We start from the raw sequence: 15,535 nt of genomic DNA, 5'->3' as shown, positions 1-15,535 counted from the left end.
ACTTTGTTCAGTCCACGGTAGTCAATACATAACCTCAAACTTCCATCTTTCTTTTTCACAAATAAAACTGGAGCTCCCCAAGGCGATGTACTAGGCCGAATGTAACCCTTATCTAGCAATTCCTGTAGTTGCAATTTAAGTTCAGCTAGTTCTAAAGGTGCCATCCGGTATGGAGCCCTTGATACTGGCTCAGCACCCGGCACAATATCAATAGTAAAATCCACCTCACGAGCTGGTGGCATACCCGGAATGTCATCAGGAAATACATCAGGAAAATTTCGGACTACAGGAATATCTTGCAATCGCTGCTCCCCTTGCGTCAAATCTCTTACCTCACACAGATACACTGGATACCCCTTACGAATAAGTGATTGAAATGATAGGGATGAAATTACCTTCATTGAAGGTTGTCTTGCAAATCCTGCATAGCTCACTTGTTCACCCATCGCTTCAACCAACGAAATTGATCTTTTTCGACAATCAAATTGAGCTTGATATGCCACTAACCAATCCATCCCCAATATTACATCGAACTCGGATAGCTTGATGCCCAACAAGTTAGTAACAAAATCAACCCCTTCAATACTAACCGGAATCTGCATATAAAGCTCTCGGCATTCCAGCACTTCTCCTGATGGAAGTAAAACTTCCACTACCACTTCTACTGATGAATTCAGACCCAATCGTCTAACTAGACGCTTAGATATGAACGAGAACGTTGCACCCGAATCGAATAACACAAGAGCAGGAAAACCGCAAACCAGAAATCTACCCGTTAAAACCTCACCTGGATGATAATCAGCTTCTGCTTGGGTAAGAACATTTATTCGACCACGCTGGTCAGGTCCTCTGCCTGGCTGCCTAGATGACGAACGTGACTGACTTCGTCCCCCTCGCCAAGATGATCCTAATCCTCTCCCTTGTGACTGCGAAGACGGCGGCTGCCATGGCCTAAACCTCGGTTCTGGAAACTCCCTTGCAGTTACCACACTTGGACATAACCTGGCAATGTGACCACTACCACCACATTTAAAACATGTCAATGGAACTTTATCACAACGAGTACCTGGGTGGCTTGTTCCACAACGCCGACAAACAGCCCCCGATTGCTGAGACCTCTCCTGACTCGGTTCATTAATCGAAATCCCCTTATACGATGGCCCAGACCTGAACATTTGCCACCATTTCTTTTTACCCTTGGGCTCATCCTCCACTTTAGCTTTTCCCTTATCTCGAACCTGATGTTGATAACCTATTTCCTTCTCACTCTCCTTTTGTCTGACTTCCTGCTTCTGATAAAATCGGGCAGCACGCTCGTAAGCCTCATACAATGAACTGATATCCAACACCGCTAAAGCTTCTTGAATTCTGTGTTGCAACCCGTCTACAAAATGGTCAATTCTGTCTCGCTCACAGGAAAAGTAGTCAGGAACATACATCTCCAACTCATTAAACTTCACAAAATAATCCTCAACTGACATCGAGCCCTGCTTTAAGTCCAGCAATTCTTGCTTCTTCGCTTTTCGAATATGCGACGGTATAAACCTAGCCTTTAACTTTGCTTTAAATTCATCCCAAGTCATATCCACTTGGTCTACACCTGCAGCTTCTTCACCTAACCACCACCGATTTGCTCGGCCTTCCAAGAAATAGGCTCCAATATTAACTCGTTGATCTGGCGGAACCTGAACAACACGAAATATCTTTTCCATCTTTTCAACCCAAAACTCAAGGACTCCTGGCTCCACTGAACCAGAATATGTTGGTGGGTTATGCCCCATCACAGCATCAATGAAACTCCTCTGTTGAGGCATCATCGCGGCCATAAACTGCCGAAAGAAATCCTGACTAGGTGCCTCTGTTGGTACATGCGCTGGCACAGGATACTGTGACTCATCAGACGAAGGATCAAACTCTGGGCCTTGAATAGCCCTACGTACACCACCACCTCGAGAATTCGACATACTGTCCCCAATTTTTCCTGATTCAATATCAATTCAGCACCCAGCTAAACCAAGCATAACAATAAAAGATAGATCACATTAACATGAATGCACCCGCAAAACCCAAACCTCACCAAACCAATTCAATATCATTATTATTTTCAAAACCTTTTTAATTCAAAGAGCCAAAATCTATCAAACCTAGGCTCTGATACCAACTTGTAACACCCCCAGTTGGCTCATACTGGAAATGCTACCGCCACACTGCATCATGAGGTCGTTACCTCCTACTTCGGGCCCCACAACACAGTGTTAAGGCTAAAATTAATTATATAAGCATTTTATTATTCCCAAAAAAACAAGTTTATAAATATTTACAAAAACATACTCCCAAAACGGGAGGTTTTTCTAGTTAGAATTTACATATAATACATCAGATGCAGTTCACTCATTCAGCCCGTCTTTCTATCTCCCGAGACGTCCCCTGTCCCGGAGGTGCCATGCGTACCTGAATCAAATATTTTTCTTAAAAGCAGTCTAGAATTAAATCCATTTTAAGAACTAACATAAAATATGCCATGTCATGCTCGAAAATAGAGTTTAATTTCCGTCATTTGCAAAATAAATGACATGCCATGCCCATACTGAAATAATGTAACAATAATGTCAAAATCGACAACTCATGCACATATACCCATATACATATGTCAAAGTGAGCAGCCGGAATAACCTCGGCTCCATAATAACGGCTCACTAGACTATCATCAATAAATAGCCGGAAAATCCTCGGCTCAAGGAAGGACCTGGTAAACCCATAATAATATAACGGTCACCCGGTCACTTCCATATACCCACCATACGACTCCCGCAATCAATACATGGATAGTCGAACGTTGTCGCCATTAACCACAAGACACCCCATAGTCTGTGATAGCGAAGATAGGACCCTCCTGTCTAGCCCTACCCTGTGTAACGTAGTAGAATCCGTGCAACCTGGAATCACCCGAAGGAAACCCGGAAACTCTACTCCTCCTCGCACGCCCTAACGGGATCGCGTTTGGAGTTTGGCATCTGATCCTAAACTACCGGTAGACCTCACTAGTAGCTACTCCAATGAGTGGAACAACACCGAACCCGAATGATTAGACCAAATACGTCTCAACTGCAATGGGTCTAATCCCTGAATGACCGTGCGACTAAGTCACCCAGTTGTCCGACTACTATCGTCCACTATCGCCAAAGTGTTACGGTACATCGGGGTCGAATATCCTAACCCCAGATGATGCCCTCGCCTAGCACTACCGCACACGGCGACTAAACGATAGATCCATAAAACATATCCGATAAATCGTGCAATGTGTGCAGCATGTCAATAAGTGAATTTAATGAAAAGGGCTGGTGAGACGGCCCACCTATCCTCCTTTTTATAAATTCACCAACACGATCAAATACGTATATCAAATATCGTAAAACGAAGTTTCACACATGCATATACACACACATATATACATATATAGATGCACTGACCAAATGATTCCACATAATATCATATCAATATCAGAATCAGAATCACATGCAACATAAATACCTAATTTCTTAAAATTAGATTTAATTCCCTACTGCTTACCTCCTACCGATACTTTCTGGATTTTATAACTTCACCCAAATCTCCTCCAACGTACACCTGTCCCATTATTTACTCAAATCAGATGAGCTTTATGCTTATTCTCAGGAGCTACCTGCTTATTCAAAAGCTAATTTCTATAATTAACTCGTCGGGCTCCAAACTTTTATATTTAGTAGAATATGATATTCTAGCTATAAAATCCTTCTACCTCATAATATTTATATTGCCCGATTATTAAATAAAAATACGCAAAGGTATGAACAAGCAGGCAGGTGCGATATACTGCCGTTTTTTATTCGACTTGGATTGGTACGAAATTCTCAAAATATAACGTCGGCGCTACGAATAGGCTATTAGCTAAAGAAATTCATCGATTAAATAGCTAAATAGCCAATTTTGAATTTTTGAAGAATTTCTAATTTAATACTCCAATATCAAAATTCGTATTAAAATTTATAATCGGACTCTACGAATAGCAAGGAATACCATACCCAAGTCGGAATTGGAATCGGACGGCTAAATCTTTTTCTTTCTTCTTTTCTTTTTTCTCTTCTTTCTCCTTCGCGTTCTTCTGCTTTGGTCGTCCTTCGCAGGTAAGGTTTGAGTTTGTATAAATATATACAATTATATTATTATTATATATATTATATTATATTATTATTATTAACGTTATTATTATTATTATTATTATTACAAATATTATCTTCATCATCATTACCTTTATTATTATTATTATATTATTATATATATTATATTTTATATTTATCTTTATCGATATTTATCCGTTTAACAGTCTATTTAATTATAACTAATATACAAAATTGGAATATAATTTATCCCAAAATATTAATTTCTTGATTCCATTACTATTGTCAAATATTTATTTGCTATAATAATATTATTTTATACATTCCGAAATCGGGGCATTACAAGCAAATCCAAAGAAAAAACAAAACAACATCAACAAGCAAAAGTAGGGCAGACAAGCACAAATCTCCCGGTGGCAGCAGCGAAGGACATAATCAACATTTTATAATTCAGTAGAGCATTGGCATACCAATGTTTGGATTTAATGGACAATATGATTTCAGGTATTATAATCGGTTGACACATAAACCATCGAGCAAGAAAAATCAATTAAACTCTTTGAGAGTAAACAAGAAAATGTGATGATCATGATTTTTATAATTAAATCTAAAATTAATGCCATACTTTCTTATTGCTTTTGGCAAGTTTTCAAAGTTGGGTGTTCTCCCCATGTTTCGAATAAACCTGTGCCCGTATTTTTTGCTATATCTTCTCGAAAATTATTACAACATAGTGAATGACTGCAAGAATAACAAGTAATACACAAACCTAATAATTAATTTACACGTTCACCATTTAGTAATATAAATTTACTCAAATACCAAAAAGATTAAAATTAAAAATGAGTTAACAACAACGATAAAGTTTTTTAATACAACAAGGATTAAGAGAGATCCATGGGAATTACCTTGTATTAAGTTCATCACAAGGACTAAAAGATTTTGTAACAAAAAAACAATTCAATAAAAAATTTTGAAGCAAGGGCTGAAAAACATCTAAACAACTCGGTAATCAAATCGGGGGCAATATATTGTAAATAAATAAGTAAATAAAAGATATAAAAAATCGAATAATCTCTAAATAAATAAATAAATAAAAAGCATAATTCACAAAATTAAATATTTCCAAAACATAGACCTAGGTCAAGAAATGCAAAATATCCTAAATTCAGAAGCAAATAAAATTCGAAACAAATCCACCAAAAAATCAACAGAAGTCAATCAAAGGAAAAACGCAGCTACCTTAAAAAAAAAAAAAAAAAAAGATAAAATTATATTTTCAAGTAGCAACAGTACAATATTGATATTTATAAGTTATAATATTAGTATGATTTATGCTTTGATATTAAAAAAATAAAAATTATTATTGATATAATATCTACGTATAAAAATGAGCTAACAATGTTTTAAATGATTAATTAAATATTTAAAAGTTAGAAGAAAAAAAAATTAGAATACGTAATACCCAATTAGTTAGCCGTGTTTGATGAGAAAAAAGAAAGAAAATTTGGGGTTAAATACCAAAATATTCAGCGCGGAGGGGTACAACAGCAAAATACAAAATATTTGGGTGCTACAGATGCAAAGCTGCGAACAACGCGTTTTCCTCAGCCATTAACAACTCTTCCTTCGCCTTCAGAAAAAATCCCAAATTTCGAAACCCTAACCCTAATTTAGAAATCTGTTCATCATCGTCTTCTTCTCGATTTCCTGCTCGTCGGTATTCCATCAATCATGTTGTTATCACCAGGCCACTCACCCCGTCAAATCTCCACTCCTTCCTCCGATTCGACTCCCAATCCCAATTCGTCACTCGTCCTCGCTTCAATTCCCAATTCCGATTCCGCCTCCCGGAAGCGCCGCCGTGGCCCGGCCGTGCTAGACGAGGACACCTACGTCGCCGCCATCGAGAAGATCATCGAGCGCGACTTCTTCCCCGATATCCCCAAGCTCCGAGATCGCCTCGATTGGTTGCAGGCCGTACGGACGAAGGATCCCGTGCTCATCCGCGACGCGCAGCTCAAAATCCTCGAGCGCCGCCGGCTGCGCAAATCTGGAGACGCCGCCGATGCTTCGATTCGATCCACCACTAACACTCCTGGTACGTCCGTGTTCCGTAATACGTCCGTCACGCCCTCTCTTTACAACGAGGCTAAAGATAATTTCGCGAGCGATGATCGCGACGGGAGCGGCGGTGGTGAGGAACAACAAGTCGATACTTCCTTGTCGCTCGATGAGTTTCTCAGAAAGTACACAAGCGAGGACAACGAGAGCTTCTCGAAAATCATCGAAAAAGTGAATAAGAAGAAAAAGGAGAAGTACGATTACCTATTGACATCAGGAGAAAACGAAGGAAACAATGGGAATAACTTGATCGATGGTTCCGGTAAGCGCGAAAACGTTCCGACGGATGGATTCGGGACATCCGATCAGCCTGTGAGTTCATTGGAAGGTTGGAAATACACACCAAAGAATCTACTAATGTATCATCCGGCCGACAGAGGTGAAGCTCCATTAACACCGGAGGAGAGAGCTTTCCGGGTAAAAGGAATGACAAAGGAGATTAGCCGATCGAATACCCGATTCCATGGCAAGGCTATGGATGCCAATGCATCGAAGGACATTGATGATACCGTCTCTGTGCTGTACACACCGGTGGCTGGAGCAACACCGGTTCCGATATCTAACAGGGACAGTGATAGGGGGAAGAAGTACGATTTGGAGGACCTAAGGAAAACCCCAAATCGATTCTACGTTGAGTCAGAGAAAAAGGCGGATAATGGTTACACGTTTGTTAAAACCCCCTCCCCTGCCCCTGGCGTTGACGAGTCCCCATTCATAACATGGGGAGAAATTGAGGGAACTCCACTGAGGTTAGAGGCAGAGGACACGCCGATCGACATTGGGGGCAGCGGAGATGGGCCGCAGTTCAATATCCCTATGCCACATTCGAGGGATGTGAAGGCGCACTCTCTTTCGAGGGAGGCTGCAAGGAAGATTAGAGAGAGGTCGAAGATGTTTCAGAAACCACCCTTGCCTTCCCCCGTTCGAGGAGGAAGCGCCAGCCCCGGTGCTCGAACACTTTCACCTGCAGCCCAGAAGTTCATGAGGAATGCCATTGCGAAGTCGTCTAAATCTATCGACGAATCACTGAGAGCAAGTTACAGAAGTGCGAGCCCGGGATTTGGTACTCCAAAAAGCGGCAGGAGCGTCTCGAGGCTGGGAAGAGATACCAGCACGGCTTCCAGATCTCCATCCGTAAGGGAAGGCTCTAATCCGCCTTGGTAAACGGTAAAATGCTCTTCAAAACTTGTCTTGCTTGGAAAAATGTGGCCTTTTTATGTGTTTATGTTTACAGCATGAAAAGTATATACGTAATTGCTGTATATGGACTGGATTGTTTCTAGTTTTTCGTAGAACATGAAAGATCGAAGCTAAAATGGCATGAAAGTATATGTGATGAATGGGCAAATGAGATTGTTGGGTACCGGCGACATGACATACATGTGCTTTGATTACATTTGTTGGGAGAAAATTTCGTGATCTGTTTGCTTAGATTGATGAATTTCTTTGTTGTTACTTTCTTTTTGTGCATGATGTTGATTTTGTCTAACTATCTGGGATTTTACTTATTTCATTGTTTCTGTAAGATTCTTGATGCTGCCTGCTTTTAGGCTTTGTTTCATTAAGTGTTTAGGAAGTTTTTGAGTTTTTGGAGGGTTTTGAGAATCGTAAAAAGTTTTGATATGATGTGTTTTTTTGAGAAAAGTTATTGTAAGATTAATTAATTTGATGGAGTCATTTGAAATATTAATGAAAATAGAGGGGTGTAATTAGTAGATAATTAAGAATGTATTAGTGAAAATAATTATCTTGTAATATAAATAATTATAAATTAAGATTAAGATAACTAATTAGTTTAATTAAAATTAAAAAAAATAAAATTTAAAAATTTAAAATAAGATTAAAGTGTGTAATTATTTTCCAAAAAAAGAAAGTGACATGGTATCTGGGACGGAGGGATTAGTATTTTAATTAAAAGTAATGTAAAAAATAATTTTGTTTTGGTGTAAAAGTAATAATGTCGTGTATATATATATATATATTTTAAGATGAAAAAAACTATTAGATGTTGAAAGTTTTTTTATTCATTAAATTGAAAGTTTGTTTGGTTTGCATTCAATTTAAATTTTAGTTCAAATAGTATTTTGACTTAGGAAAAAATAAGAAAATGGATCCCATGCTAAATTGATTGAACTGTAATGACACTCTTAATTTCAGTTATGATCCTTAATTTTAAAATTATTAACATAAGATTAATGGCTGAAATTTAATTCAGCAAATGCGTATTTTTTTATAGAATTAATAATATTGGTATTTTGGTAGTTTGAAATAAAATTAATATACATTATTAAAAATTAAAATGAGTATTTAAATATTTTAAGAATTATATTTCAATAAAAATTATATGCAATATAAATATATTTTGTAGATATTTTTTTTATATAATATAAATAAATGAAAAATACGTTTATTTATAAGTAATATAAACTAATTGTATAAAATAGGTAGAATTTTAGATAGAGATAAAAATATTTATTTTTTTAAAAGATAAATATAAATAAATGAGTTTTGAGTAATTTTATGGTATTATATGTTATGTAATCGATTAAAAGTGTGTTTCTTTGAACACTGGTTTGGGCATAATTATTGTGTAATTTTTGTGCATAATGATTTTGGCGCCAAACCAGTCTCGGCCTGACATACCCCCAACCTGGCAGCTTTAGCCTTTAATTTATTATACTTCGTCTAATTTAAAAAATATTTTTATTGGTATCTTATAATATTAGTAGAGAAATATTTATATAAGCAAATGAATAACTTTTTTTTTTTTTTTTAATAAAAAATGTAAGCAAAAGACTTGTATGGTTGTGTAAGAAATACAACATATGAATTATTTGATTATTTTAATAATTATAGTTTAATTAAATATATATAATATATATGTTTTTCGTCAGTCGAATTTATTCTCGCTTTTCTTTTTAGACCGTCTACTAAATTTATCTCATTACTAATTTTGGCAAAGTCAACAAATTAACATTTAATTATTACCCATCATTCAACACTTATTTACAACAAATACCACTAATTTTATTACATTATCTCTTTATTTATTTACTTTTTAACTAAATTTTTAAAAATATCCTCAACTACATATCATTTTTTTCAATAAAATATTAATTTTTTTTAATTCTCGTGTCGAGCCCAATGAGCTAATTTTAATGGATGGAGAGAGTATTATTTTGTAAAGAATAAAATTTTGTATAATTAAAATAAATAAAAAAATATAAATATATACTCCCTCCGTCCCATAACAAAATATTCATTTACCTTTTGCGTCATTGTACTTAACGTTAAAAATATCATTGTATTTGCATAATTTTTTATACAAATGTTATTATATTAGTATTATAAGACACTTATAGAAATATTTTTGTAATTTTTTCTTGATTTGTAATACGTTTTGATATAATAATTAATATTCAAAGATCAACAAGCAAAAAGTAAATGGATACTTAGTTATATGACTAAGGGAGTATTTATTATTAATATAAATTTAATATTCAAATCATACCATTATTAACTTTTAAAATTCAATTTAATATACATTTATATCATTATATTTATTACACATTAAATTAATACATATCAAAATTTCAAAACTCAAACCAAACCTACACACTAAAAAAAATACAAAAATCCAAATTCATTTTAAAATTCAAATATAATCTAAACTCAAACTCAAATTTTTTTAACCTTTCAAGAAAAACATACCATAAGGATTTATATTTATTAAATATGTTTTGATTTAATGAATTATATCCAAATTAGAAATGTGTCGATTGTTATAGAACATACAAAAATAAAAAATATGTCAATAAAGATGAGACGGATAGAATACTATATATATATATATATATGTTTTTTTATAAGGTCGCTATCCTTTGATTGCATTTTGGGTAAATCCTCGGCCAACCTAGTAGTATACAAACTAGGTCCGACAAGACAAACTACGTTAGGCGAACCATGCCATAAGACCTGGAAGCAGCTTTGGGATTTGAAGCCATGATGTCACTATGTGAGTAGAATAACAGAAAACTTATAATACTATTCTGTTATTTTTTTATAGGAACGGCTCTGTTAATATTTTTATAATAAAAATTAATATATATGGTTAAAATAATTTTAAACATGTATTTGAATATTATATATATTAATAAAATATATTCTTTCCATTCATTATAAATTTTTCATTTGTCATTTTATTGTGTTCAAATCAAAATTTCGATTTTTTTTTTTTTTTTGAAAAAATAACTCTCAACTAAATACTAAAATACCTCTATTTTTTTTTTTTCACATTACTTTTCAAGAGTAAAAGACATTATATAATTTATCTTAATCCGCTTACAAAAGTCAAATTAGAAGTTTACTAACAGACAAATAGAGTATATAATATGAGTATTATTTTGTAGAGAACAAAATTTTATATAATATAATTAGATTAAACAATAATTTTATTCATTTGTGAGTAACATAAATTAATTTTATAAAAATAAAAATTCAATAAAAAAAATTGTTTATTAAAAATATACAATAAAAAAGTTTTGAATATATCCTATGTGTAATATGATAGAAATTCAATTAAATTGATTGAAGATAACGATAAAAATAAAAGAATTTTAAATTGGTCCTACATGTAAGAAATTAGAAATTTAATTAATATAATTTTTATTTATCAATTATATTTAATATTGATAAATTTATTAAAAATATAAAACGTCAACTGTTATGAAACATACTAAAATGAAGAGAAAATATTTTTTGTCCCAAATGTTTCCTCGACTGTACGAGGCAACATTGAGGAACCATCGAAAATATAGCCCGGAGACGATGACCTATGTAGAGTTTCGTATTCAATGGTTGTTAAAAAAAAAAATCTTAAATTAAAAAAAAAAAGCCTCCAAAAGAACGTCATTGCTATTGCTCTAATGGTTTGGAGGTGGCTTTACATGCATCATGCCACCACTATGCTACTAGGGCTGAGCATTCGGCCGGTTCGGTTCGTATCGAATCGAACTTTCAGTTTTGATCGATTTTCGATTTCTAAAAATTAGAACCAAAATTGAACAAAAATTTTCAAAAACCGAACCAAGCTCGGTTTGATTCGGTTTAAAACCGAACAAACCGATCTTTTGAGAATTCATTCATCAATCTGCACAATTCATAATAATATCTCATTTTCATAATAATTCATGTGTTTAAAAAAAATAAACAATTTATAATAATCCAAGAATATAACCAAAAAAAAAAAAAGAAGCCAAAGGCAATCATTCAAGTTCTAAGACCAGGACTATGTCCATCGTTTAAATTCTAGAAATAAAATAAGCTTTCCAAATAATAATAAAAAGAAAAACAAACAAAATCATACACTCCCATCTATATCGTCAAAAGCAAATTTTCACAATCCACATATCCGAACAATTTGTAGTATTTCATCCCTGTATAAACCAAAACTAAGTATATAAGTTCACAGATTTTGAACAAGTTTATATAAACTTTTATGATTGTTTGCCTTTCTAACAACATCAACTAAAAATTAATCAGTTTTGGTATAAATTTTGGGAATATTACATTTACTAATAATAAAACAAAAAAAGAGAGTTCCAAACTAAAACATCTTCACTTTTTTACCTCATCATTACAAAAAAATAAAGTTCCAGACTAAAATAGAAAAGTAGAGTTCAGTATTGGTTTACAAACTTATTGATTCTTTAAAAGAAAAACATCTTCACTTCTTTACCTTATCATAAACTAAAACTAGCAACACCTAAAAAGATAAAATAGACAACTTCTTAAAGTGAGTTATATTTAGATATGAATGAAAAGAGATACTAGTATTCCATCATATTGATATTAATAATGAAATAGTAATATAAATGAAAGAATTACATTCTTCAATAGTTATTAGCATATTCAAATATTTCTCCACATTGGGTACTTTAGCATTTCTTAACCAATCTTCACAAAAAAAATAAGTGCTTCAATTATTTTAAGAGTTAATGAACTCCTAAAAGGATTGAGAACACGCCTGAATAAACTAAATGCAGAATCGGAGGCCACAGTGGAGATAAAGAAGGAGATGACTAAAATATCACTAGTTATTATACTAAGAATATGAAATCTTGACAGTTTAACTTCCACCAACTCACACATCAAAATCAGGAGAAACCGCTTCCCTTGGCTCACTCAAATATTTTTCAAGTTCAGATTTATTTTCAACACTTCTAGCAAGTTCAAACTTTTTCAATCTTGCCTCTATGACAGAGTATTGTTTCTTCCTTTATCCTTCCAAATCACGAGTTTCTATTGATCTCAAACTTGATTCTCCAGATTGAGATTCAGGTTGAATGGCCTTCCTATACTCATCAAACAAATCATACAAAACATCTCTAACATTCTTCTTGAGTTGTAATATACTACTTTCTTCGTATATGTTTTCCAATGAGAATTCAAGATAAGCGGACCTTGATTTTATCCATATTTCCCCAATATTTATCATAGTTAGCTTTCAGTTTTATAGCCATAGCAGCAAAGTTCTGATTTTTATAAAATTTTCATTGCTGCAACATCTATTCAACCTCACATATTTTAAGAAAAAACTTGTTGGAAGTCACATAAAGAAATCTAGACACTCTATGAGTAAACTCATAAAAGCACTCAAGAAATTCTATCAATACTCTCACATTATTCCAATCCTCATCATTTAAAATACCATGATTTGATGTAAGGTCAACCAAATGAACTGGATCTTGCCTACCAAATCGCTCAAATGCATTTTGAAACTTTTGAGCAGTTTGTAATATCAAATATGTGGAGTTCCATCTACTACAAATATCAAGGAATAACAATGCCTTGCTTTCAATCCCTTCAACTTCAGCACATTTTTAAAACTTTCTCAATCTTACCGGTGACTGCCTAATGAACTTCACTGCATCCCGAACTCGAACCACACATTAATTCAACTATTTCAAACCATCATTTACAATCAGATCTACAATATGGACAACATATTGCATGTGAAAAAAATTACCTCTAGCTATTCCATTCTTCCAATTCACTATTTGCATTTTCAAGTATTCAATGACAACACATTGGAAGATGCATTATCCACTGTGATTGAAGAAATTCTATACAATTCTTAATCCCTTAAAAAATTTTCTATGAGCATGCCAATCTCATTGCCCCTTGGCTTGTAATTGGACTATAACTCAAAAAAATTCACTCAATATCCAATTTTCATCAACATAGTGTGTTGTTAGAACCACATATTTAACCATTTGAATAGAAGTCCATATGTCCGTTTTTAGAGCAACCCTTAGAGACGTCCTCTTAAAAAACTCTTTCAACTTAGATTTCTCATCATAGAACATAGAAAAATAATCTCTACCTACTATAAAGTGGGTAGGGATACGAAATTTAGAACATATACCATAGGCATGAAAGATTTAAATACTTCATTCTTTACAAATTTAAAAAGTAATTCATCAACAATCACCATAAAGTCAATGTCTTTATTATAATTTCCTCATCAAATTTTTATCAACTACGTTTACCCTCCCCATCAGTATTTTCCACAAGAAAAGATTGGTTTAATTTTACCTTGGAATTTTTCTCACATTTTCGGATATGAGCTCTTTTTGAGCTTGTTCCATTGCTTTTTGTATTTGCAGCATATTATTTACCACAATATTTGCATATTTGCATCTTTCTTCCCCTTTATTTGTGTTGAATTTAATGAAATGGTTCCAGACATTAGACTGCATTTCACTGGATGGTTGGGTTGGAATAGGTTCTGAATAAGAAGTAATAGACCTACTAATGTTTGTTTTCGGACAATTTGAGGTATTGTTGACCATTAGATTTAGAGAACCAACATCTTCGTGTAATTCTTCTGAAGTTCCCATTTTATATGAACTCATAATCTGAAATATAAATAAAATAATAAATAACAGTTTATTCGTCAAGAAGAATGAGAACATGAATGAATTCAAGATTCAAGATTATAACTAATGGGAAAAAAATACCAATTGCGTTATTAATTAAATTAAAGAAGTTAACAATACCTCTTCTTGGTTTGAAAATAACCTTGGCAATTGAAAGCCTGAAACAAGAGCTCTAGGCAGATGGAGTCTCGCAAGACGTAGCCGTGCTTTCCTCTGGCGGGAAGAAAAGTAGAGAATGCTAACTATTGATAGATCCGTATAGAAGAAAGTGATCGATGAATCGATGCTACGATGCAAGAAGCACAACGGCGGCGGAAGAGAGGAACTTGTCTGGAAGTTTGTCTACAGAATGAAAGAAAGATTAGTTTCCTATAATTTTAGGGAATTAGCCAATTAGGGTTATTGGTTAGTGAGTTAAAAATGACAAAGCCCAAGTGGCTGTGAATCAAAATTTCAAATACGGTAATACACAAAGAATTTAAAAATAAAATTATAATATCTATAATATATAAATTTTATTTTATTTAAAATTCGATTTTGGACTGAATCGAGCCGATTAACCGAATAGACCAAATTGAAAAACAATCCAAACTGAAAATATTTTTTAATTTTTTCGATTTGAACGGACCAATGCTCACCTTATATGCTACAAAAAAATTTTAGCTTCTAAAATAAAGTCAATTGTAATTTTTTTGTTGAAATTAGCAAAAAGAATAAAAATAGAACTTCACTTGAAATAGCTGGGCATCTATATTTAAGTTATTGTGTTTGCTTTAAGCTATATGCAATCAACTAAATTCTATACGTGTAAAATCTCATATATTGCAATTCATTTGAGAAAAAAAACAGTATGGATTATAATTCTTATAGCAATTTTTATTTCTTTTTTTTTTCTTTACCTATGGGGATGACCTTGAAAATAATAGTTTCATAATTATCGGTTTGTATATGCCACGTTTCATTGATCATATATGTTATCAATGGTTATTTTTTGATCCAAAATATGTAAATGGAGGGGGAAAAAAAAGTAGAGTTGAACCTGATTTGAAGAGGATTCAACCCTAGAAGATGATAATCCGGCCAAGAAAGGTATGAGTAGATTGTGTTAAAAGAAGACCTTGAGCTGATGATTTCAAGAGGAAACGGATGTAGGGGAGTCAAAACAAAAGATGGCAGAAATGACAATCAAGTCTGCAAAAATGACAGTTAAGGCACAAAAATAATAGTTAAAGCGGAAGAAATGATAGTTATGGTTGTTACTTGGCAGATTGATGAAAATATGGACAGATTTATGTAGAACCATCAACAAACAAA

The 15,535-nt window shown here is 33.5% G+C and overlaps 2 protein-coding genes across 2 annotated transcripts; one reads left to right on the top strand and one right to left on the bottom strand.

Annotated features, from left to right (window-relative positions):
- Positions 1–333: 333 nt before the first annotated feature.
- LOC127265886 (uncharacterized) lies at positions 334–4,046 on the bottom strand. Its single transcript, XM_051295902.1, has 4 exons — positions 3,571–4,046; positions 1,480–1,981; positions 443–1,401; positions 334–356 (listed from the first exon to the last, which is right to left on the bottom strand). The coding sequence occupies exons 2-4, from the start codon at positions 1,962–1,964 to the stop codon at positions 334–336; spliced, it is 1,467 nt and encodes a 488-aa protein (XP_051151859.1). The 5' UTR covers positions 1,965–1,981; positions 3,571–4,046.
- A 1,705-nt stretch (positions 4,047–5,751) lies between these two features.
- LOC127266116 (uncharacterized) lies at positions 5,752–7,722 on the top strand. The gene has a single exon (XM_051296246.1). The coding sequence runs from the start codon at positions 5,892–5,894 to the stop codon at positions 7,443–7,445; it is 1,554 nt and encodes a 517-aa protein (XP_051152203.1). The 5' UTR covers positions 5,752–5,891; the 3' UTR covers positions 7,446–7,722.
- Positions 7,723–15,535: the final 7,813 nt, after the last annotated feature.

Source organism: Andrographis paniculata, unplaced genomic scaffold (genome assembly GCF_009805555.1).
Source record: "Andrographis paniculata isolate CXL003 unplaced genomic scaffold, ASM980555v1 Contig74END, whole genome shotgun sequence".
Taxonomy (NCBI): domain Eukaryota; kingdom Viridiplantae; phylum Streptophyta; class Magnoliopsida; order Lamiales; family Acanthaceae; genus Andrographis; species Andrographis paniculata.
The sequence above is the reverse complement of the archived record's forward strand: the minus strand, read 5'-3'. Positions and strand labels throughout refer to the sequence as shown.